The 23,027-nt window shown below is 48.0% G+C and overlaps 1 protein-coding gene and 1 non-coding gene across 12 annotated transcripts; both read left to right on the forward strand.

The window, feature by feature from the left end:
• The first annotated feature begins 848 nt into the window (after nt 1-848).
• Nucleotides 849-22,827, forward strand: CHD4 (chromodomain helicase DNA binding protein 4). Of its 11 annotated transcripts, none has more exons than XM_054840868.1 (40): nt 849-945; nt 2,001-2,162; nt 4,184-4,311; nt 4,496-4,687; nt 5,092-5,210; nt 5,648-5,889; nt 5,977-6,104; nt 6,239-6,374; nt 6,815-6,996; nt 7,128-7,367; nt 8,088-8,291; nt 8,380-8,585; nt 8,826-8,957; nt 9,264-9,360; nt 9,797-9,988; nt 10,076-10,276; nt 11,268-11,405; nt 13,474-13,595; nt 13,721-13,894; nt 14,214-14,355; nt 14,823-14,954; nt 15,067-15,184; nt 15,401-15,525; nt 15,817-16,054; nt 16,224-16,396; nt 16,592-16,772; nt 16,849-16,959; nt 17,108-17,214; nt 17,298-17,431; nt 17,923-18,067; nt 18,259-18,424; nt 18,805-18,914; nt 19,152-19,287; nt 19,526-19,603; nt 19,716-19,853; nt 19,950-20,058; nt 20,386-20,518; nt 21,654-21,849; nt 21,962-22,137; nt 22,268-22,827. In XM_054840868.1, the coding sequence occupies exons 2-40, from the start codon at nt 2,066-2,068 to the stop codon at nt 22,283-22,285; spliced, it is 5,796 nt and encodes a 1,931-aa protein (XP_054696843.1). In that variant the 5' UTR covers nt 849-945; nt 2,001-2,065; the 3' UTR covers nt 22,286-22,827. The 11 variants fall into 11 exon arrangements, with proteins under 11 accessions (XP_054696843.1, XP_054696851.1, XP_054696860.1 ...); XM_054840876.1 differs by having other exon boundaries at nt 856-945; nt 19,155-19,287; XM_054840885.1 differs by having other exon boundaries at nt 856-945; nt 17,126-17,214.
• Nucleotides 18,452-18,591, forward strand: LOC129201993 (small Cajal body-specific RNA 11). The gene has a single exon (XR_008575572.1). It is a non-coding gene; the product is annotated as a small Cajal body-specific RNA 11 (non-coding RNA).
• Nucleotides 22,828-23,027: the final 200 nt, after the last annotated feature.

The following is a 23,027-nucleotide window of genomic DNA, read 5'->3' on the forward strand; positions in this document are numbered from 1 at the left end:
GGACCGTTGGTGGGAGCCCGGTGCCTCTGGCCGGGGGAGGGTGGTGCCTGCTGTGTGCCGCCTGGGGCCTGTCAGCGGGCAGGCGGGAGGCGCGCAGGGGCCGGGCGATGCCAGAGCGCTCCGGGCTGCCTGGCTGGCCCCGTGCCCCGAGACCTTGACGGCGGGGCAGAGGGCCGGGGGCCGGGCGAGCCCCGGGGCGGCGGGCAGGTGGGGCGGGCCGGGCGGGGCGGGCGCCAGGGTGGGCTGAGGGGCGGCGGCGACGCGGCAGAGCCCCGCGGGCTGCGGGGCGGGCGGCCGCGAGTATTATGGGATGCCTGGCTGGACGGTGGCTCCCGGCGACTATTATGGGATGCCTGGCTGGGCGGGGGGAGGAGGGGGGGAGACTATTATGGGATGTGCGCCCGGGGTGTGACTATTATGGGATGTTCTGGGGGTTACAACAGTGTGCCCCCCCAGCTCCCCGCAGGAGGGACGTGCCTATTATGGGATGGCAGGCCGGGCGGCACGAGTGGGGGGCGCCCTGCCCCGGCGCGGGGTCCCGGGCGAGAGGGGGGGCGAGTATTATGGGATGCCGGAGCGAAGGGGTGCGAGCGTGGGGAGTATTATGGGATGTTTCTCGGGGGGACACACACACACACGTATTATGGGATGTTCCCGGCGGGAGGGGTTATTATTATGGGATGCCGGTCCGGGCAGTGAGTGGGAAGTTCTGAGGGGAGGGCAAGTATTATGGGATGTCTTGGGGGGGGGTTGCCGGGGAGATGGAGGCGGGGCCTGTTGCCAGAGACCCAGGGCATATTATGGGATGGAGGCGGGAGCGGGGGCGGGGCCTGGCCGGGTTTTTTCCCCTTTAAGAGGCGGTGCCGGGGCTGGAGCCATTTTCCCTTCAGCAGCAGCAGCAGCAGCGGCGGCGGCGGTGAGAGAGGAGCCGGAGTCTGGAACCGGGTGAGGAGTCGGGAGGGGACGAGGGCGGGCAGGCAGGGCCTTCCGCCGCCTTTTGGGGTGTCCATGCTGGCGGGCACCCCTCTCCGCCCGGCGCCCCGTCGGCCTCCGGCTGCAGCTTGCCCCCGGGGCCGCGCCGTCCTCCTGCCCGGGCGGCCGCAGGACGTTTCCCCCCCTCCCCCACCCGGCACCGCGCCGGAGAGCGGCCGCCCCTCCAGTCCCCGCAAGCCCCGGCCGGCGCCTGTCGATCGGCCCCCGCCCCGGCGCCTGTCCCTGGGGAGAGGCGGCCCCTCGCCGCATGCGAGCCGGACTTCCCCGGCCCCGCCCCGCGCCCCCGCCCGGGAGACCGTGCCCCGCTGCCGAAACGCTGCCTACCCCCCTCCCCCGCCCCCTCCCGCCGCCCCCGCCCTGCGCCGCGCAGCCCCGCTCCGGGCGGGGGCGCGGGTGCGGCGGGCAGCGGAGCGGGGCTGTCGGCGCTGCCGAGCCTGCCCTGCCTTTTGTGTGGGGCCGACGGCGGAGGAGGAGGGCGACACTGACCTGCCTCTCCGGCCGCGGCGGTGTCAGCCCGGGGCCGACGCGCCAAGTTTGGGCGGGCAAGTTGGGGACTGCCGGCAGCGCCAGTTCCGCCGCTGTCCGCCGTACCGGGCCCCGTGCGGACCGCCTGCTTCTTGCCGCGGCTCCCTGACAGCGTCCCGGCTGCCCCAATGTCTCCTCTGGAAGCCCAGCTGCTTTCCCTGCCTCGCTGCCTTCTCCCAGTGCAAGGCAGAAATAACCGAGGGCGCCCGGCTGCAGAGGATGGGAGAATTTTCCTGTAGGACAGCTGTTTTGGCTTCCTTGCCAGAGATGAGTTGCTGACTCAGTTTAATATCTAGTGTCTTCAAAGCCTGCTTCATCACAACTCTAAGCTGATGCTTGCTGCCAGTGTTTCTATTATCCGTAGGCTCCAAATCCAGTAAAGTTGCTGTCTAAGCTTTCTCACAGATCCACTTGGTAGCACTATTGCTTGGGAAAACGGAGTTCGGGTCTGCTGTAACTTTCTCTTTTTCTTTTCAATGAAGCACTGGCTTGACTGGCAAGAAGTCGACACCCTGTATAAGCCCAGGCCTCCCCCTGTTCGGAGGACATGGCATCGGGCATTGGATCTCCATCACCATGCTCAGGGGGCAGCGATGATGATGAGATGGAGATCCTGCTGAACAACGCTATCCCCCAGCATCCAGGTATGGAGAGCCTGCAGGGCATGCATGTGAAATGGGCGTGATGGTGGTCTCAAGCTGAATATGTGAAATACATGATGTGTGGGGGAATGTCATGGTTTTTTACTACGAGTCATGCATATGGTTTTGATTTTGATATTTGAGTCCTATGGTTACTTCAAAGTGCGAGGCTCGCGGCTTTGTGTCAGGTGGAGCTGACTTTGTTCCAAGCTGTTGCAGGTTGTCAGGGCCCATGCTTTGAGGAGGTGTAAGGGGTGGAGGCAGAGCATCCAATTCTGACGGGGTACCAAAATGCCTGTGAGTTTCATATTTTGTGAATGGGGAGGGGGAATGGGGTAGTATGTGAAAGGGCAGGGTGCCTGGCTTGCTTTCATCTGGGAACTCAAACCGGCTGACGTCCAGAGCAAACTGCCCTGGGCTGTTGCGTGACCCACTTTCCTTCATCACCACACCCAATTATTGAGGTTTCTTGTGGTTCTCACTCCGTGCTGCTTGCTCACCTTTGCTTTTCTTGTAGTCTTTGTACCTTGCCTTTTCCCTTGTGTTTGCATCCTCATGATCAACACGAGACTTGAGTTATAGCCCTGGGTACTCTTCTGTTTTGGGTTTTTTGTTGTTGTTGCTGTTGTTGACTTGCTCTGTGGATGTACATTGGGATTCTATGCTTCCTTGTGGAGAGGAATGACTTATATCCCAATGTGCTGGATTGTAAGACAAGTTTGAGTTTTCCTACTAACTCGTGCTGTACTGTGGTATTGTTGTATAAGAGAAATGTTGCAACTGGAAAGGGAAAATGGTGGTGTGGGCTTTTTGGTTGTTTGTTTGGCATTTTTTCTTAAGCTTTGACTCTAGGGTTTTCTGGCACCTCTGAAATCTTAGGTAAAACGGGACTGTCAGTAAGCCTTGTCAGGAAAATCTTGAACAAAAACTGTTAAAATTCCTCCAAACTGGAGAGCTTTAGCTAATATGTTGGAAAGGTTAGGACACTAGAGGTTCTAAATCAGACCTTGAGGGAGAAGAGGTTGCATCCCTGAAGGACCTGGTGTTGCAGGGCTGTGGGAGGGAAGAGACATTCATGGGTTGGGAATATGGCAGAGGCCAGGTGCGGGATCCCAGGTTCTGAGAGCTTGACCTCTGCCATCTCACCCCTAGCTGCGACAGCTCCTCTGACCTGTGGCTTCCTCCATCCTGCCCAGCTCCTGTGGTCAGGAGGCCATTTTCCCTTGGAGGGAGAAGGAGTGACTCTGGCTGTGGGCGGTGGGCGGGGCGGCGGGGGAGGGCGGGTGGCTCCTGCAGCAGCCTGCCACAAAGGGAAGGGCTGGCTGGCTGCCCCTGCCCCTCGGGCGGGGGGCAGCCAGGAAAGGGGGGGCACACACAGATGGGAGCATGTGGTGCTGGGGAGCTGGCATGTCTTCCTCTGGCGGGGAGCGAGCTTGCTAGCTGTTGACATGGGAGGGAAAGGGGTTGGGGGAAGGTTGTGTCAAATCTGGATAGGAATAGAATTGCTGAGTAACAACTTTCCTGTGGAGGAGGACAGGTAGTGGCTTACTGGCCTGTATTTTGCATGCAACTGTAGGATGCTTTGTACTGCTGAAGCGCCCAGATAGTTGTGGGTTTCTTTTCTGGAGACCTGTAGACTGGAAACGGTGTCCTAGTCAGGTTCTCAAATGTAGTCACTATTTTGTCTCCTTTAGATGTGGCCATCTATTCTATTCTCTTTCCTACTCTTGTTGGGTTATGGCAAACTTCTGGTTCCCAAGATCTGAGTGCAGGTCTGCTTGGAGAAGGAATATTATGGAAATAGGTGGTGTTGGGGGGAGGGGGGGAAACCATGTTGTAGTGGTAACTTATGATATGATTACCTAGTATCTGTTGTGAACAGTAACAGAGTAAGCAGTTGTAAATACTTCTATGTTTGTAAGTATGTAGCAAGAAGTAGACAGTGAGTGATCTCTGTGAGAAGTGGGCTATGCTGTATTGCACTGATAGGGTTTGAATGAGACATGTTGCCTTTTCCCCTCCAGAGCCTGAAGAAGAGCCAGAAGAAGAGCTTCTGTCAGAGGCTGAGACACCCAAAATCAAGAAGAAGAAGAAGCCCAAGAAACTAAAGGAACCCAAAGTGCCCAAGCTCAGCAAACGTCAGAAGAAGGAGGTATGGAAAAGGATGCCTAAGGTCACACTCTGAAATATGGATGTATGGGGTGAGAGGGCTTACTGGGCCAATGGCAGCAGTCCTTTGTATGAGCCCTTTAGAGTTTGGGGAGAGTATGGTGTTTAGTGCTTATCCAGGGTATTTTCTCACAGCCACCTGATCTTCTCTCTCCCTCCTTCCCCAGCTGGGGGACAGCTCTGGTGAGGGAAATGAATTTGTGGAGGAAGAAGAGGAGGTTCTGCGCTCTGACAGTGAGGGCAGTGACTACACTCCTGGGAAGAAGAAAAAGAAGAAATTAGGGCCCAAGAAGGAAAAGAAAAACAAAGCCAAGCGCAAGGAGGAGGAGGAAGAGGAGGAAGAAGATGATGACTCAAAGGTGAGAAGCTACCCTGCTGACTGACTGCTTGCTCCTCATTCCCATGTATTTGATTTTGGGGATTATTGTGCTCTCCGTTTGTGATGGCGCACGGAGTTGGGGCTGTCCAGTCTCCTCTTCTTTCATTAGACCTGTTTGACTTGATCCCACTTTGCATTCCTTCCCCTCTTCTGCCTTAAACACGCCTAGAATGCATATTGAATCCAAAGGCTTTTCCCACCTCCACTGATGGTTCATTGAGACTCTGTCTTATGGCAGTGATAAGTGTGTGTGTGTGTGGGGGGGGAGATAAAAGTCCCCTGATCCTGACCCATTGTGTCATCTGTAGATGTGTGGAAGCTCTGCTCTTTCCTAGAGTAGAACTAGAACTTTTTCTCAGAGTTGCTGCAATTCTCTTTGCACAGGAGCCAAAGTCATCCGCTCAGCTCCTGGAAGATTGGGGCATGGAGGATATTGATCATATCTTCACAGAGGAAGATTACCGCACTCTCACCAACTACAAAGCCTTCAGCCAGTTTGTCAGGTGAACTGCAAGTCTGTACTTGGAAGGACTCTGGAGTAAAAAAAGAGATGGGACAAGAACTAGGGTCCTTGTTTTTTGGAACCCCAAGGCACATTAGAGATGCTAGGGTCCTACCTAGAGCAAAAAACCTGAAGTGACAGTAAAATAATTGATCCACATCTCTCTTGTTTTCAGTGATTGAGATGATGCAAGTCCTCACTCCCAGTCCCCTTTCTTCCATAGTATGCTAAATTCCAATTTACTTTCCAAGCCCTTGAGCATTTGCATCCTCCACACAGAGTGAAGGATGGGAGTGGAGAGATTCATTGGCTGTTGAGATCAGAGATTAGAAAGGAATGTAGTTTGAGATAGAGGTGCTGATGAGGGTGGCGCGAGGAGGAATAATGATCTAGATTTCAGGGTGGTTCGGTAACTCTTCCTTCCTTAACTGTATGCAGGCCACTTATTGCAGCCAAGAACCCTAAAATAGCAGTGTCGAAGATGATGATGGTACTGGGAGCCAAATGGAGGGAGTTTAGCACAAACAACCCCTTCAAGGGAAGTTCAGGTGCTTCTGTGGCGGCCGCTGCAGCTGCAGCTGTTGCAGTAGTGGAGAGTATGGTGACAAATGTGGATGCTGTCCTGCCGCAGCCCCCTGTAGATGTGCCACTCAGGAAAGCCAAGACAAAGGAGGGCAAAGGTGAGATTGAAGAATCTGGCGGGATGGTAGAGGCTGAGTGGTGTCAAGGCAGTAGTTCTTCTGACTTGCAGGCTTCTCTGTTCCCAGGACCCAATGCCCGGCGGAAGCCAAAGGCTAGTCCTCGTATTCCTGATATCAAGAAACCTAAAACAAAGAAGGTTGCACCTTTGAAAATCAAACTAGGAGGATTTGGTTCCAAGCGTAAAAGATCATCAGTAAGTGACACTCCTTCCTTGACCTTCTGAGGAGGAGGAGGTGATGATGTGCTAGAAGTGCTGGGATGCATGTCTAATTGCTGCCCCCAGCATGCCTGCCTGAGTAGCATAGCTTTTTGTCTTACCTACCTCAGAGTGAAGATGATGATCTGGATGTGGAATCAGACTTCGATGATGCCAGCATCAACAGCTATTCTGTTTCAGATGGATCTACAAGCCGTAGTAGCCGCAGTCGCAAAAAACTCAAAGCTGGGAAAAAGAAAAAGAAAGGTATTGATGCTTGCTGTCAGTTGGAGACAGAAGTGCAGCTAAGTGTGTAGAAAGATTAGAGGAATGTCTGTGCAATATTTGGATATTTAATAGCATACTTGAAGAAGGAGAATTGTTAATGAAGGAAGAACCTGATATTTTTAATAAGGAAAAGGTTTTCAGGAGTTCTTTCTCACTTGGGTAGGGGAACAGAAACAGTGCTGAGTTTTCCTGGCCTCAACTACACCTTTAATTTCATGGGTGGAAGGAGGCACAAAGGGGCTTGTTTTACTCCTGTTCAGCTTTTGCTCCCTGCCCTGTTTACTTACGTAGATAGAACAAGAGTTTTGGATTCTGGATCTCTATATTACTACACAGGCTGTTGGGAGAGTACCCTCCCTTGCTGTAGGAAGCCTGTACCTGTATGTCATACTGCTGTAACTCCTCACCACCCTCTGCAGGTGAGGAGGACTCCACAGTGGCTGTGGATGGCTATGAGACCGATCACCAGGACTACTGTGAGGTGTGCCAGCAGGGAGGAGAAATTATACTGTGTGATACCTGCCCTCGTGCATACCACATGGTTTGCTTGGACCCAGACATGGAGAAAGCCCCAGAGGGGAAATGGAGCTGCCCACACTGTGTGAGTACTGGATTCCCCCACGCTGTGCAAGAGGTCATGGAGGGAAACGTCAAGTGAGTTGGGGCCACTCTTTTGTGGTAATAAAATAATCACAAATGTGTGACTGGTTTTCTGATTTCCCTCTCCTATAGGAAAAAGAGGGCATTCAGTGGGAAGCAAAGGAGGATAACTCTGAAGGTGAGGAAATCCTGGAGGATGTTGTGGGGGATGCTGAGGAAGAGGATGACCACCATATGGAGTTCTGCAGAGTCTGTAAGGACGGAGGAGAGCTGCTGTGCTGTGATGCCTGTCCTTCATCCTATCACATCCACTGTTTGAATCCCCCGTTGCCAGAGATTCCCAATGGAGAGTGGCTGTGTCCTCGCTGCACTGTGAGTTTCTGCTAATACCATTCTCCTATTGCCACAAGAGATGATCGATCTAATCCCTTTGGATCATCATATTTTCCTGGAAATGCTTAGTCCTCTGAAGACTCTATCTCTTATCACACTTTTATGAGCCAAACTGACACTGAGCCAAACAGGTTTTTTTGCACTGCAAGCTCTGTAATGCCAAGCCCTTTCTTAGTAGATGATTGGGAGAAATGTCACACTTTTCCAGGAAGTTCTTGAAATGAAGTATTATAAATGGTGTTAGGTGTTTTCATCAAGTGATAAGGACTTTTAAGATGATGAACAAAAAAGCTGCTTCAGGACATATCCCTGTGCTGGGGCGATAGTTCTACAGCAAATACTTTCTGTACAAACTTTCATTGGAGTTGTGGTTGGACAGACTACTGGGCTTGTCACTCCTAGCAATTTCTGCATTAGGTGTAGAGTTTCTGAATTGGTGTGGCCCTGGGGAGACAACTAAATTGAGATACTGAATTCAGTTCGGGGTTTGTCAGTCCTAGAAAAAAAGACGATCTGGAGAAAGCTCAGAGAAATGCTGGAGAGAAGAGGATGAAAGCTTTCAAGTCCAAAAAGCAAATTCCATCTGTGTAGTAATGCTGTAACTAAGAAAGAAAACAGACTCTGTATGTTTCTACTCCTCAGCATTTGTGTGTCAAAGTATGCATGCTCTGATGTGATAAGCTTTCTTTAACTTTGCAGTGCCCATCTTTGAAAGGAAAGGTGCAGAAGATCTTGATCTGGAAATGGGGTCAGCCCCCAATGGGCCCCCCACCACCACGTCCACCTGATGCAGACCCTAATGCTCCTCCTCCTAAGCCTCTGGAGGGTCGGCCTGAAAGGCAGTTCTTTGTCAAATGGCAGGGCATGTCCTACTGGCACTGCTCTTGGGTGTCAGAGTTGCAGGTGAGTGGAGGACTCTAACTATATCATAAGGGTGGATGGTTGGGGGGCAGGGAGAAACACCTACTAACTTCTTCTGTCCTGACTCCAGCTGGAGCTACACTGCCAGGTCATGTTTCGTAACTACCAACGCAAAAATGATATGGATGAGCCACCCTCAGGGGACTTTGGAGGGGAAGAAGAGAAAAGCCGAAAGAGAAAAAACAAGGACCCCAAATATGCTGAGATGGAGGAGCGCTTCTATCGATACGGGATCAAGCCTGAGTGGATGATGATCCACAGAATCCTTAATCATAGGTAGGGGAGGTAGCCAAGAGGATTTTCAACAAAGACCTTAAGCAGGCCTGAGGGAGAGTGGATAAGCTAAATTGCAGTATGACTGGGGGGAAGCAGTGGAAGTTCTTTTGTTGGTATGACAAACATTGTTCTTCTGCTTTTGTTGCTTCATTAAGGGATCCTGTCCTTCTCTCCCATTTCAGTGGATTGACAGAATACTGTCATTTCACTGTGCCTAAGACTTACTGGTTTCTTCTGCAGTGTGGATAAGAAGGGGAATGTCCACTATTTGATTAAATGGAGAGACCTACCCTATGACCAGGCATCCTGGGAAAGTGAAGATGTGGACATCCAAGATTATGACCTCTACAAGCAAGCTTACTGGAATCACAGGTAAGAGAAGTATGTAGAGGCTGTGTTCCTTTCCCTTCCCTCAAGAGTAAATACCGGAGTCTGTCAGCCCCTAGCACTGGCTGGATTAATATATGGAGATATCCAAAAAGCATCATCTTGTTGCTGATTCCTTATTCCTTTGGGCAGGGACCTTGTGCCTCTCCCAGTTCATGAAGGCTCCAGCCCTGTTCTCTCAAGCCTATTTGAGTTGGGTCATCCACCCTCCTATCTTTTGCAATAGTTTTCCCCTTGATCTGTTATAAATGCTATTAAACACTTGTGTTTTCTTGGGACTGTCTCTCATAGGGAGCTGATGAGAGGTGAAGAGGGCAGGCCTGGTAAAAAGTTAAAAAAAGTGAAGATGCGGAAACTCGAGAGGCCCCCTGAGACTCCCACAGTAGATGTAAGTTACTGTTAATTGCTTAGGAGCCATCTGATATAGCTGTTTATTTTGGGGAGGAGGCAGGTAAATAGGAAATTGAAGAGTGAAAGCATATGGTTTAGAGTTCCTTCTTGGCACAAAGAACAAATGGGTTATAGAGCCTTCAGACAAAGGCTCATCTTGTCCATTGGGTGAGACGCTGGCTTGGTGAAAGGGTTTTACCACCCCCCACCCCCCCTCCAAAAAAAAAGGCAAAAAAAACCCCGACACAAACAAAACAAAACAAAAACCCACGACTTTTTGGTGGGTACCTTTAGCCGTTTGGGAATTTTGTCTGGTGCTAGTCTGGTTGTCATCTGTGAAGTCTCATCTGCATTAGGGAATAATGGGTGACTGGGAAAGGAGTCTTGGTAGCTGTCTAGCTAAGGACCTCAACTCTTTCTTCTTTCCACTGTAGCCAACAGTGAAATATGACCGGCAACCTGAGTACCTCGATGTAACAGGGGGAACCTTGCATCCCTACCAACTGGAAGGACTGAACTGGCTGCGCTTCTCTTGGGCCCAGGGCACAGATACAATCTTAGCTGATGAAATGGGTCTGGGAAAGACTGTGCAGACAGCTGTGTTCCTATATTCCTTATACAAAGAGGTGAGAGCTGGGAGATCACTACCCAGGGAAATTCTGCCTGTGTTAGTCGTTGCATTCATCTAATGCTCTTCCTGACTCTGTTCATAGGGCCACTCAAAGGGTCCCTTCTTGGTGAGTGCCCCACTGTCCACAATCATCAACTGGGAACGAGAATTTGAGATGTGGGCCCCAGATATGTATGTGGTGACCTATGTTGGGGACAAAGACAGCCGGGCCATCATCCGTGAGAATGAGTTCACTTTTGAGGATAATGCCATACGTGGGGGTAAAAAAGCATCCAGAATGAAGGTACAGAACTCTGCTGTAACACAAGCCTGAACTGAAAGAAGAGATGCACTAGACTGGCTTTCAGCAGCTGAGATTCAGATATTCTGATGTCCCTGAGAACTGATTATACTTGTAGTTTCCAAGGGGAAGTAACTGCAAATTGATGACTAGTGGGCGTTTAGACTCCTGCTCTAGACTGTTTAAATACTCCTACTAGTCTGAACTAATCCTGTACTGGAAAAAGAGAGTTGACTAAGGTAGTACTTGACTGTAGGCAAGTCCTTCTATCTCTTCTGCTTCATCTGTGAAGTTGTACATCATTTCTACAGCTCTAAGTCAATGTCAGAATTGCCATTGTATGAAAAAGACAAACATACTTTTTTTTTTTTTCTTGGTATGAACTCTTTAATCTCCCAGAGGAGCTGGCTGACAGTAAGGCTGTACCTAGACATCTGAGAAACTGCATTCTGTGCCCAGACAGGAAGAAAGAGCCTGATCTAGGTGGCTAGTTTTTGTAGAACTTTAATCTTCCTAGTAAAAGCAAGATGGCAGCTGAAGCTTTTCCAGTGGCAGAAATAGACAGAACTCCTTTGCTTCTGTTTTAAAATTGAACTGCATTAAGTACTAATAGTAGTTTAAAGTTCCAGGATAAACTACTTGTCAAAAAACTAAGACTTAGATGACCCACTCTTCTCCAAATCTCATTTCCCTAACATGACTCTGTTTGCTTATTTGTTAAACTTCTCTCTTAATATTTGGCAACTGTCCAGAAGTAGCAGGTACTGAGGGGGTTAAGGAGACTTACATGTGTTTGAGAGTAATGGGGGATTAAAGGGCTAGAATTGTGTGGGTAGCATTTTGAATCTTGTGACAGGAAACTGTGGGTGTGAAAAGTGTTTGATGTGCTGTTTGACCAGGGCTCATCAGAATAACTTGGTGGAGAAATGCTGCATCTACTCTGTCCTGGGGCATTCCTTTATCCCATTACCATGCTCATCCTTTTCCTTTGCAGAAGGAGGCTGCTGTGAAGTTCCACGTGCTTCTCACCTCCTATGAACTGATCACAATTGATATGGCCATACTCGGCTCTATTGACTGGGCCTGTCTCATTGTGGATGAAGCTCACAGGCTGAAGAACAATCAGTCTAAGGTACAGAGAAGTATCAACAGTTTATAGGCACAGCATATTTTGCATGGGGGGAAAGTGGGCAGAAAGTGTGCAGAAGATTAGATAGCTGCTCCTAAGCATGTAAGTTTGTCTGCCAATTCTTAGTCGTTTGTTCAATAGTAAACTTGATGCGCTATTAAAAAAAGTCAACAGCCTTCATTTGGCAATTGATTATCATTGGCAACAGTTTCACTTTTATACATATCACTGGTTAAAACAGCTTTCTGAGTGAATAGGCAATTGGTGTACACTGGAAAACAGAAAGACCTGGATGTTGTTGCTCTCAAATACAAACTGGCTTCTCTGAAAGCAGATCATAGATCTGCACCACCTCCATTCTGGAAAGGTGTACCATACTGAGCATAAAACAAGCTGCACAAGTACAAATATCCTGCTTCCAGAGTAGCCTTGCTCTCTGCATTCATCTAGTTTTGTAGCAGAACTAATTAGATATTTATAGAAAAGGGAGAGGTGGGCAGAGGTGCTCAAAAACGCTGAGGCAGATGCTGAAAACCTTATAGCTGATTTTATGAGACTGCACCTTAACCAAACTTGGTTGAATTTGGTGGACTTGACTGTACTTTCTTAATCCAGCCCCTCCTTAAGCCCTTGTGCCTTAATTCTGATATTGATTTGTCTGTCTTCAGTTGAGTTTGTGTTCAGTATGCCAAAACCAATTGTTATTGGAAATCTGGTTTTATAGGTTCTTGGAGACTGTGTAAGACAAAATTGCCTCTTGATTTCTCCTTGGTTTTTTGTTTTGTTTTGTTTTTCTTTGTTTAAATGGCTTTAGCTTTTTGGATCTTGGCATGAGGCATCTTTCTGAGAAACACAGCTGTGCTTGCAGTCCAGTTTCCAGATATTTTATTATTGTAGGCACTAAGACTGAATGCTATTCTATGCTTAGCATTGAAATTATTGGAAGGAGTAATGAATGCTTACTATTAATATTCATTAATTGAAAGAGGATGTAAAGGCTCAAGGTTACACAATGACTAATAGTTACAATTGGTTATCCACCAAGATCATTAAATCTACCTCTTTCTAGAGCGGTTTCCTGTCCCGTAAAGACAGCTTCAGGCGTTTGGCTGTGAGATAGGTCAGACACTTCTTGACAGATTGGTTATCTACCAAACTTTTGTATATATAATTCATAACTGCCATATTTGATTCCACAATGAGAATGTTTTTTTTGACTACAACCATGTAGAAAGATAAATCCCTATAAAGGCCGCTAGAAGGATTCTTCTGGTGTGATAACCAAAACATAAGAGGTGTTGGGTTTCTCTTTCAGTGTAGGTTTTTTTGTTTGCCATCTAGTACAAGCTACTTTCATTAAGTTTGACCTTATATCATGCTAAGTGTAAACTAAGCAAAGAAATGACAAAGCTCATAAATAAATTACTGCTTTATTATCAATTTGTGCTGGTGAACGTGGTACACTTGTGCTTTTCAGTTCAGTACTTTAACTGCTCACTACCTCTGTCTGGAATTACTTCATTGTTGTGAAAACCAGCACAAATTATCTTAAAGACACATTGGCAAACCCTTAGCTTTTTTTTTTTCCTCTGCTTGTTCAGAGCTCTGGAACATTGCCAGGACTGATATGAATAGGAGGAGTGACTTAGCTATTTCTAGAATTCTCAAGGCAGAGTAGTTGTAAGAATGTGGAACACTAATTTAACAAGGAAAAAGTACATAGTACAGCAGTCTGGAAATGATTGGTGGTCTGAAAGAACTTGTAACTTAGAAGAGCAAAGGAAGCCTACCAGCACCTGATGGCTGTTAGGATTTGCTACAGTCATGTTTTAGCTATGCAGAACAATGATCCAAATGAGATCAGTCTAGTGACCCTGACTGGAATGTGAACTACTTGGAGCTCTTGTCCAAACAGCTGATATGATCTAAATTGAACCCTAGCTTGGTGTCAACTTTTTTCTAGGAGAATTTTTTTTTTTCTTTAGACCTATGACTTAATAAGCTTTTGACATATTTGTGTATGTTTGGGGTTTTTTCCCTCACTATTTCTTCCATGCTCTCTATTTCCCAGTTCTTCCGTGTGCTAAACGGTTACTCCCTCCAGCACAAGCTGCTGCTTACAGGAACACCCTTGCAGAACAACCTGGAAGAACTGTTCCACCTGCTGAACTTCCTGACGCCAGAGAGATTCCAGTATGTCTTGCAGTGCAAGTCAGCCTGCCTGTCTTGTCACTCCTATCCCCTTCCTCTTTTTGGGTTGGGGTTTTTTTTCCCTCTTTTTCCTTTGTGGCTTTTGCTGAGTGTCTGTTTCTCTGCAGTAACTTGGAGGGCTTCCTAGAAGAGTTTGCAGATATTGCCAAGGAAGATCAGATCAAGAAGTTGCATGATATGCTGGGCCCACACATGCTGAGGCGTCTCAAAGCTGATGTTTTCAAGAATATGCCATCTAAGACGGAACTCATTGTCAGAGTGGAGTTGAGCCCCATGCAGAAGTGAGTGTGAGGATGAAGAGCGCGCCTGCTGTTCAGCTACCGTTGCTCTGTTCTGCTGTTTCAAAGAGGATGCTGAAATAGCCTTATCCTCACTATAGGGCTTTCTACACAGTGGATAGGAGGAAGATTTCCTGCTGCCACTATAGCGGAGGGAGGACTAATCCTGTGTTGTGATGTAAGGGATAAAGAGATAGTGAATGCCACTGGTAGAGCCTAGGTAGCTGGCAGGTAATGCCAGCAGCTGTGCAGAGTCTAGCAAGAGAGTATGTTAGTCATTCTCATGAGGGGTGTCTGAGGTTTTTTCTTTTTTTCTTTTCAGGAAATACTATAAATACATTTTGACAAGGAACTTTGAGGCACTGAATGCACGGGGTGGTGGTAACCAAGTCTCCTTGCTCAACGTTGTTATGGATCTGAAGAAGTGCTGTAACCACCCGTACTTGTTTCCTGTGGCTGCTATGGTACGTCCAGTCACTTATTCTGTATCAGCAAATTCCCTGCTGGCTATTATCAAGGAGCCAGTTAGCTCCCTAGTTAAGCATGGAGGGGTTCCCCTTCCTCTCTCTCTGCTTCAATGTTTTTTTCATCCTGACTTTATGAAGACCCAACATGCTGGAAGGTCTTTCCTTTTCCAGTATCTTTGTATGACAGGTAGGAGCTATCTCGTGACTCATGCAAGATGGTGAAGACAGTAAGAGTAGGGACTAAGTCAATAAAAAAGGCGGGCATCTCAGAGTCAAATTGCAAAAGCAGCACAGGGTAGCACTGATCTTTCGTATAAGTAGTGCTGTACATTGTGGTTGTGCCAAGCTAAATGACCAGAAGTGAGTCAGCATCTGATGAACACAGCTAGGGACTATGACCAAGCTGCATCCCTTCAAACTGTTTTCTTCCCCCACTCCTTACTTCCTTTCTTTTCTCTTCTCAGGAAGCTCCAAAAATGCCAAATGGCATGTATGATGGTAGTGCTCTTATTCGAGCCTCTGGAAAGCTGTTGTTGCTCCAGAAGATGTTAAAGAACCTTAAAGAAGGGGGTCACAGGGTGCTTATATTCTCTCAGGTAAATGGGGAAAAACCTTAAGGCTGGGACTTCTTTTTCTGAGAAAGGAGCCTGTTGATCTGGTATCCCCTTGTCCTTCACTCTCTTGTGGTGGTGTTTTTCTGATATGCAGATGACTAAAATGTTGGACCTTCTAGAAGACTTTCTGGAACATGAAGGGTACAAATATGAGCGGATTGATGGAGGAATCACAGGGAACATGCGTCAGGAGGCTATAGATCGCTTCAATGGTATGGAGTCTCCTATGTTCTTTGCAAAATAAAAACCGTTGTCTTTAATATGTGCTTAGTAGGCAACATGGGATTGTTGTGGCCCAAGTCTTCCATTGCTCTCCTGGAATCTTAAATTAGTAGTGATTCCCCCTCAGGTGATGTGGGTCAGATACAAATCCTTGTTTGAGTAATGCACTCTCCCTTGATTACTTTTGTTCTCTCCTTTTATCTAAGCTCCTGGTGCTCAGCAGTTCTGCTTTCTACTTTCAACTCGAGCTGGGGGTCTTGGTATTAACTTGGCCACAGCAGATACTGTGATTATCTATGATTCAGACTGGAACCCCCACAATGATATCCAGGTGAGTCTGAATGAGACCACTCACTATGGAGTAATCCTAAGGAAGAAGGGAAATGAAATCATCAGGAGGAGTGAAGGAATGTGAGACTTCCCCTCTAGAAACATGCAAAATTAGAGCAGTGAGGATGGGTAGAGATGGGAAGTGAAATAGAAGAGGGTTCTTCCAGGGCCTAGCCTTCGCTAATGTTAAAAGCTAACATGAAGGCAACTGGGAAACTTGCGGAGGTAGGTGGGGTGTATCAGACTACGACTTGTGTAGCTCTAGACTGTTCTGAGCGCATCTCTTTTCTAGGCCTTCAGTCGTGCACACAGAATTGGACAGAACAAGAAAGTGATGATATACCGCTTTGTGACAAGGGCCTCAGTGGAGGAGCGTATCACTCAGGTGGCCAAGAAGAAAATGATGCTAACTCATCTGGTAGTGAGACCAGGGTTGGGCTCCAAGACAGGCTCCATGTCCAAACAGGAACTTGATGACATTCTCAAATTTGGCACTGAAGAGCTCTTCAAGGATGAGGCTACTGAGGGGGGTGAGTGCCTGGGAGCAGAACTGAAGGAGGTGGGGAGGTCTGGCTCCTTATTTAGGGAGTGGCTGTAGGCACAGTGCTGATTATAGCTCTACAGAGAGGCCTAGGGCAGCATTCCCTTTCCTAGTCCTTTGAGATCCACACAGCAACTGTGCCTGTGCTCTTCCATCAGGGGATAACAAAGAAGGTGAGGACAGCAGTGTCATCCACTATGATGACAAAGCAATTGAACGTCTGTTGGATCGGAACCAGGATGAAACAGAAGATACAGAACTTCAGGGCATGAATGAGTATCTCAGCTCCTTCAAGGTGGCCCAGTATGTTGTTCGTGAAGAGGAGATGGGGGTGAGTATGAGATGGATGTCAGCTAGTATCTTCTGCTGAATGATGCAGGATCAATTAAGCAAATTGAGCTCTGAATGAGGCAGGATCAATTAAGCAAATTGAGCTCTGATGCTTTTAAGGGCAAGCAGGCATATATCCACTCAGACAGGTTGGGATTTGGAGCATAGGGCTCTAAATTTGTTACTCCTCTGGCAGGAGGAAGAGGAGGTTGAACGGGAGATCATTAAGCAGGAGGAGTCAGTGGATCCTGATTATTGGGAGAAACTGCTGCGTCACCATTATGAACAGCAACAGGAGGATCTGGCCAGGAATCTGGGCAAGGGCAAACGTATTCGCAAGCAAGTTAACTACAATGATGGCTCACAGGAGGATAGAGGTACAAATCCACAGGAACCTGAGGGAAAAATGGGTGTAAGTATATGTTGCTGGGAAGTAACGGAGTAGCGTCTCAGGCTCACGTGCTGTTTTTCTTTCAGACTGGCAGGATGACCAGTCAGATAATCAATCCGACTATTCAGTTGCTTCTGAAGAAGGGGATGAGGACTTTGATGAGAGGTCTGAAGGTAAGCTCTGGTGAAGCCAGAGTTCCTGGATCACTTCCTCTGTGGGAACAATTGGGACTTGATTTGGGTGATTTATACACTTTGTGGTGCTGTTCTGCAAGGGAAATATTCACACAACAATATGCTGTGCATTGTCTCTCCTCCTTAGCTGCATTTCTCTCTTCAGCAGCTCGTCGGCCTAGCCGCAAAGGCCTGAGAAATGATAAGGATAAGCCTCTGCCTCCCTTACTTGCCCGCGTGGGAGGGAACATTGAGGTAAGTAGTACCAGGGTAGGTGTTTGCATCCTAGCTGCTTCTGTATGGCTCTTGCTGTATCTTGTCTGTCTTCTCCATTCTAGGTCTTGGGTTTCAATGCCCGCCAGCGCAAAGCCTTCCTCAATGCTATCATGCGCTATGGAATGCCGCCTCAGGATGCCTTCACCACTCAGTGGCTTGTTCGGGACCTTCGTGGCAAGTCAGAGAAAGAGTTCAAGTGAGTTTGCATTAGGCAGGGATGGAAGACTGGCAATATCTAGTCCCTCTGGGGAAGAATGAGAATTGGTCCTTTTCTGGCCTTTCCTTAGAGTCTACGTTTCCATAATGTATTAGTTAATTCTTTGTGGGGGAATGAAGTATAAGCTGGGAGAGACTAGGGGGTTGTTCCTACTTCTCTTCCTTGGACTTGACTCATCAGTTAGCAAAAGCAAATGCTTTTAGAGGAGTACCATGGTCGTGCAAGCATTTAATGAGTACTCTCTCTGAGCCCTTTTTGGGGTTATGGTTGTGTCTGGCTCAAGACTGAGTCAGCTGTGTGTCCTTTATGTATGTAGTAATTCTTTCAGGATGCTCTCCCTTGAAGGAGCATGAAACCCCAGAACTTGTGTTACTAAGTGTTAGGAGTCTCAGGGTGATTTCCCTTATGATAATGCACGTTTCCAGCTAATCCAGTTTATAGTCTAGTTGCTTGTCTCTTAACTGTTCTAGGGCCTATGTCTCACTCTTCATGCGCCATTTATGTGAACCTGGAGCTGATGGTGCAGAAACCTTTGCAGATGGGGTCCCACGGGAAGGTCTTTCTCGACAGCATGTCCTTACTCGAATTGGGGTCATGTCACTTATACGCAAAAAGGTAGGTGCCTTAGCAGAGCAACGTAGCCTTCGCTCTCCATGCAACTTGTAGTTGCTAGGGTCCTGAGTTAGTGAGTCACCTCTCCTTTCACACCTACTTTTGTTGTGTACTGAGTGGTGTGACTCTTCTGGTTTGAGGACAAGCTTTGTATGACTCCTCCAATGCTACATCTTTCTCTTCCTCTCATGCAGGTGCAGGAATTTGAGCATGTGAATGGCCGCTGGAGCATGCCAGAACTGGCAGAGATAGAGGAGAACAAGAAACTTTCACAGCCAAGCTCACCCTCTCCCAAAACTCCAACTCCTTCAACACCAGGGGACACGCAGCCAAATACGCCTGCCCCTGTCCCTCCGCCTGGTGAGAGCTCCCCTCTTGTACTGTCCTGCGTCCTGACCTCATCCTGGCTGTTCCCCTCACCGGACCTGTGGTGGTGGGGTCTGGGGGTGGACGCAGATCAACTTACCTCTCATGTTAGGAGGGCTGCCAAAGACATGTGCAAGCCCTTAAAGGCAAGAGAGGACACTAGCTTTCCTTGGATGAGCTGTCATCAGCAAGATGAGAAGCCCAGCACTTACAGTGGGCAGGAAAGGGGGGGTGGTCATCTTGAGTGATGTTGGTCCCATTTTGATGGGCCTAATCTCTGGGAGCAAAGGAGATCTGTGCTTGGTAACAGTGAGGGGAAGACCTTACTGATGGCTTCGCCTCTTTTTTTCTTTGCTGTGGTGGGGAATACACAGAAGAAGGAGTAAAAGTAGAAGAAGGAGCCACTGCTAAGGAGCAAGGAGAGTCATCTGAAACAGAGAAAGAGCTTGGTGCCTCTGCTATTGAAACAGAGGTCCCTATGGAGGTGAGCGTTGGGTTGCTTGTTTGCCTCATACAATTGCAAATGTCTCTACTTCTGTACCTCTTATACGTTATTTGGCTGCTGAGACAGACTTGAGTTCTTGGAATGATATTTAAGATAATTCTGACGTCCTCAGAACTGGGCTGACGGTTTTGTGCATTTTTGCTTTCCAAACTGCTGTGACTGTTTTCCATTTCCATGCACTGCTTTACCTCACTTCTCATTGATTTCTGTCCTCAGCAGTGTGCCCAGCCTGTGGAGACACTGCCACAGGAAGCAAAATCCCCAGTGAACCCTACAGAAGCAGAAGAAAAAAAAGTAGAGGAACCAGAGTTGAAGGAAAGACCAGATGAGCCAATGGAAGTAGAAAGCAAAGGTATCTCTAGGGACATTTTTCAATACCTTGAACAGCAATAACCACCCCCCACCCCCCTGATACTATTTTCCTAAAGCTGCTCTTTGCGTCAGCACTTCATCCTAAAGAAACGGGCTTAAATGTGGACAATCAGTGGGGCTACTACAGGACTTTGCTCCCTAGCTCCCTGTTCAGTATTAGGTTTCACAGGCTGAAGAACAAAACCTTGGACTTGCCATGTTCCCATTCTCTCCTGTAGCTGATGTAGAAAAAGTGGAAGACAGAGCACCTATTGAGAATCCCCCTGAACCTCCTATAATCACTCTGGATGAGAAAGGTGAGTCATGATAATTCCATTCTCTTCCTTAACCCTGGTCCTGCAAGGATTCCTTGTGGGTCCAACTTGCCCTGGTATCTGCTATGTTCTTTCTCATTTCCTGTGTGTACAGATGAGAAAAAGGATGACGATAAGAGAGATGTGGTGATGCTGCAGAACGGAGAGATGCTGAAAGAGTCAGTAGATGAAAGGCACAAGAAAGCAGTAAAGCAGCGCTTCATGTTCAACATAGCAGATGGTGGCTTCACTGGTATGATAAATCTTTGCGTGCTTGAACTTGTTTATATGCCCCTGCTTGTGTTTATGAAATAACTTTCAACTGTTCTGGTGTCTCCTGCCTTTCCAGAACTACACTCCCTGTGGCAGAATGAAGAGCGGGCAGCAACTGTCACCAAGAAGACCTATGAGATTTGGCATCGGCGTCATGACTACTGGCTCCTTGCTGGGATTATCAAGTATCCTTAACTTGATGGACCAGTTCTCTCCCCTTGTATATAAACTGTCACAGTGAAGGTGACCGTCCTGGGTCTGACTGGAGTACATTAAGTGAGAGAGAGAGCTTTGATCCCCTTTCACAAGAGTGAAAGTGATGGTGGGAGGAGGAGTTTCCTGCCAGCATAGTTTAGACTTAGCAGGACATAGTTCTCATTCCTTTTCCTTGGCTCCTGTTCCTCCCCTCTCTGTACCCCCTTTCCCCACCCCCTCTTGAGAACTGTATCTGCCTGGGCTGTGTATTCCCTTGTTCTCACTGCCTTTGTTTGCCTGAGCTCATCCCATCTCAGTCATGGCTATGCCCGTTGGCAGGATATTCAGAATGATCCACGTTACGCCATCCTCAATGAACCCTTCAAGGGTGAGATGAACAGGGGTAACTTCCTGGAAATAAAGAATAAGTTCTTGGCAAGGAGATTTAAGGTAAGGATTTCTCTTCAGTGTGATAAGTGCCTTTTAGCCAGCTGGACCTCTGAGAACAAGAGTTTGCTGTTCTGAGTTTCTGCTAAGAAAGTGAAGGCTTTTGCAGTGCTTTTCCTTTTTTTTTTTTTTGGGGGGGGGGGGCGGGGGGGAAGTAGTATCTGTCAGGATCATGCAGTAGCTCCATGATAGGAGCTCCCTTTACTCTAGAAATGCTATTGGGGAGCTTGGTTCAGTGCTCTCCCCCCAAATGTTTATCGAAAAACTGGTATGCAGGAGGCTTAAGGTTGAAGTGGCTGTTTCCATCACAGTTTCTGCTTGGTGTGCTACAACCCACTCAGTGTGCCTAAGCACAACTTTGAAATACTGTATAGATTGCTGAAAGGGTTGCCTTCAGTCTCTGCCCCCACCTTTTTGGGAGTGACCATAGCTTAGTTCTGGAAAGGACTTAAGATGAACGCAAATAAAGACCATGTAGTTCAGAGAATCATAAACTGGTTTGGGTTGGAAGGGACCTCAAAGGTCATCTAGTTCCACCTCCCCTGCCAGGGATACCAGGTTGCCCAAAGCTTCACCCAATCTGGCCTTAAACACTTCCAGGGATGGGGCCTCTACAACTTCTCTGGGCAACCTGTTCCAGTTCTGTGTCTTGGGGCAAAACATTGAATTAATGTAGTCTGGCTGATCAGTTCTGCACTAACAGGAATCAAACTGATTTCTCCAAATGCCCCTGACATGCTTAGCAGATTTTAGACTCTTCCTGGATACTTCTCACTTGGGTTGAAAGAGAAAGCTCCATCCCTTTTGCTCCATAAAGAAAGAGTAAAATAGCGAACAAGTTGGTCTTTGGAAAGAATCTGAGGAGGAATGAGAATCCTAGAGGACTGAAGGCAGTCTTCTATAAAATTAGATGTAGCCTTGTTTTCTTGTGTACCTGGCCTAGTGTAATGGAGACCTTAATTGTATGGGGCTCTTTAGACTTTGTTCAGTATAAACAGAAGCTGGTGAAAGGAGGCTCAGCTGCAGAATTGCACCTCATGAGATAGTGGAGAACTGGATCAGGAGACACTGGGGGTGCAAACAGGCTGCTTTTCAGGCAACTGCTGAAACACTTTCTCATTTCTGGCCCACCATGTAGCTCCTGGAGCAAGCACTGGTGATTGAGGAGCAGCTGCGGCGAGCTGCGTATCTGAACATGTCAGAAGACCCATCTCATCCATCTATGGCTCTGAACACACGTTTTGCAGAGGTGGAATGCCTGGCTGAGAGCCACCAGCACCTATCCAAGGAGTCAATGGCCGGGAACAAACCAGCCAATGCTGTGCTGCACAAAGGTAATGCAGTGTGTTAAGCAGGGGTGGGACAGATGTCTAGCATCACTGTCCCCTCTCTCTTCCCTGTGGGGTGTCCCTTTCCTCTCTGAACAGATGTCCCTTTCTCTCCCAGTTCTGAAGCAGCTGGAGGAGCTTTTGAGTGACATGAAGGCAGATGTGACTCGTCTGCCTGCCACCATTGCCCGTATCCCACCTGTGGCAGTGCGCCTCCAGATGTCAGAGCGCAACATCCTCAGCCGGCTGGCCAACCGCAGCAGTGAGCCCCCTCCACCTCCGCCTCCCCAACAAGTACGTACCCTCTCTGGTCAGTAAGCAGAGTTACCTAGGGGGGAGTGGGGGGTTCTATGGGGAAACTGCCCTGCTTACCAGGGTCTGTTGACCAGCATTGAGTCTCAGATCATCTTCTCTTGCCCCACAGGTGGCCCAGCAGCAGTGAGTCCCTGGCCCAATGCTGTTGACCTTTCGGCCAAACTGAAGTGACCCCCCCCACCCCTTCACACTCTACCCCTCTGCCTGACATTCCTGACTGGGTGCTGTTTCCCTCCATGGAAGCTGCTGCGCAGGTCTCTGGGAGAAGAAACTCCTTCCTCTGCAGCCAGCCCGTTGGAGCAAGGAGTGTGCTTAGGAGAGAGGGGGATGTATGATGGACTTTGTATATAGTGACTGGAGGCCACAGCGCCATGTCTGTTACACGGAGAACCTGGCTGCATTGCTTGCTGCCTCTGCCTGGAATTCCAGTTTTTGTTTTTAATTTTATTTTGAGTTTGTTTACTGAGATGAGTGTGCAGGCGAGACTAAGCAAAAGCCAGGAAAGAGACAAAGCTACCTCCATCAAGATCCTTTTTAATACAAAAACTGACCAGACTTGTCCACTAATAAGCAGCTTGAAGAAAAAAAACCCACAACAAAAAAAAAAAAAAACAAAAAACCAGAGCAAAACCTTGGTAAAACTGAAAAATAAAGTTTCCTTGTATTTTATTTTGTTGCCTCTATTTAGCTGGAGTAGGGCTGTAAGTACTCTGCCTTTTCCAAGTGTGGCAGTGATCAATAATTTCCCTGTACTATTCCTAATGTCTTTTCTGTGTATTGGAGCAGGTTTTTGGGGTATCCTACCCCTCCCTGAACTCTTGCTTCCTCCTCACATCTCCATTCACCCCTTTCTCTGCTGCCTGCTTTTG

The sequence above is a fragment of the Grus americana genome, chromosome 1 (assembly GCF_028858705.1).
Source record: "Grus americana isolate bGruAme1 chromosome 1, bGruAme1.mat, whole genome shotgun sequence".
Lineage (NCBI taxonomy): Eukaryota > Metazoa > Chordata > Aves > Gruiformes > Gruidae > Grus > Grus americana.

Bases quoted from the DNA above. Each gene is read 5' to 3' on its own strand.
- CHD4 (XM_054840868.1), top strand. From the start codon at position 2,066: ATGGCATCGGGCATTGGATCTCCATCACCATGCTCAGGGGGCAGCGAT. The intron at 5,211-5,647 runs GTGAACTGCAAG...AACTGTATGCAG, and splicing joins GCCTTCAGCCAGTTTGTCAG to GCCACTTATTGCAGCCAAGA. The intron at 8,958-9,263 runs GTAAGAGAAGTA...TGTCTCTCATAG, and splicing joins CAAGCTTACTGGAATCACAG to GGAGCTGATGAGAGGTGAAG.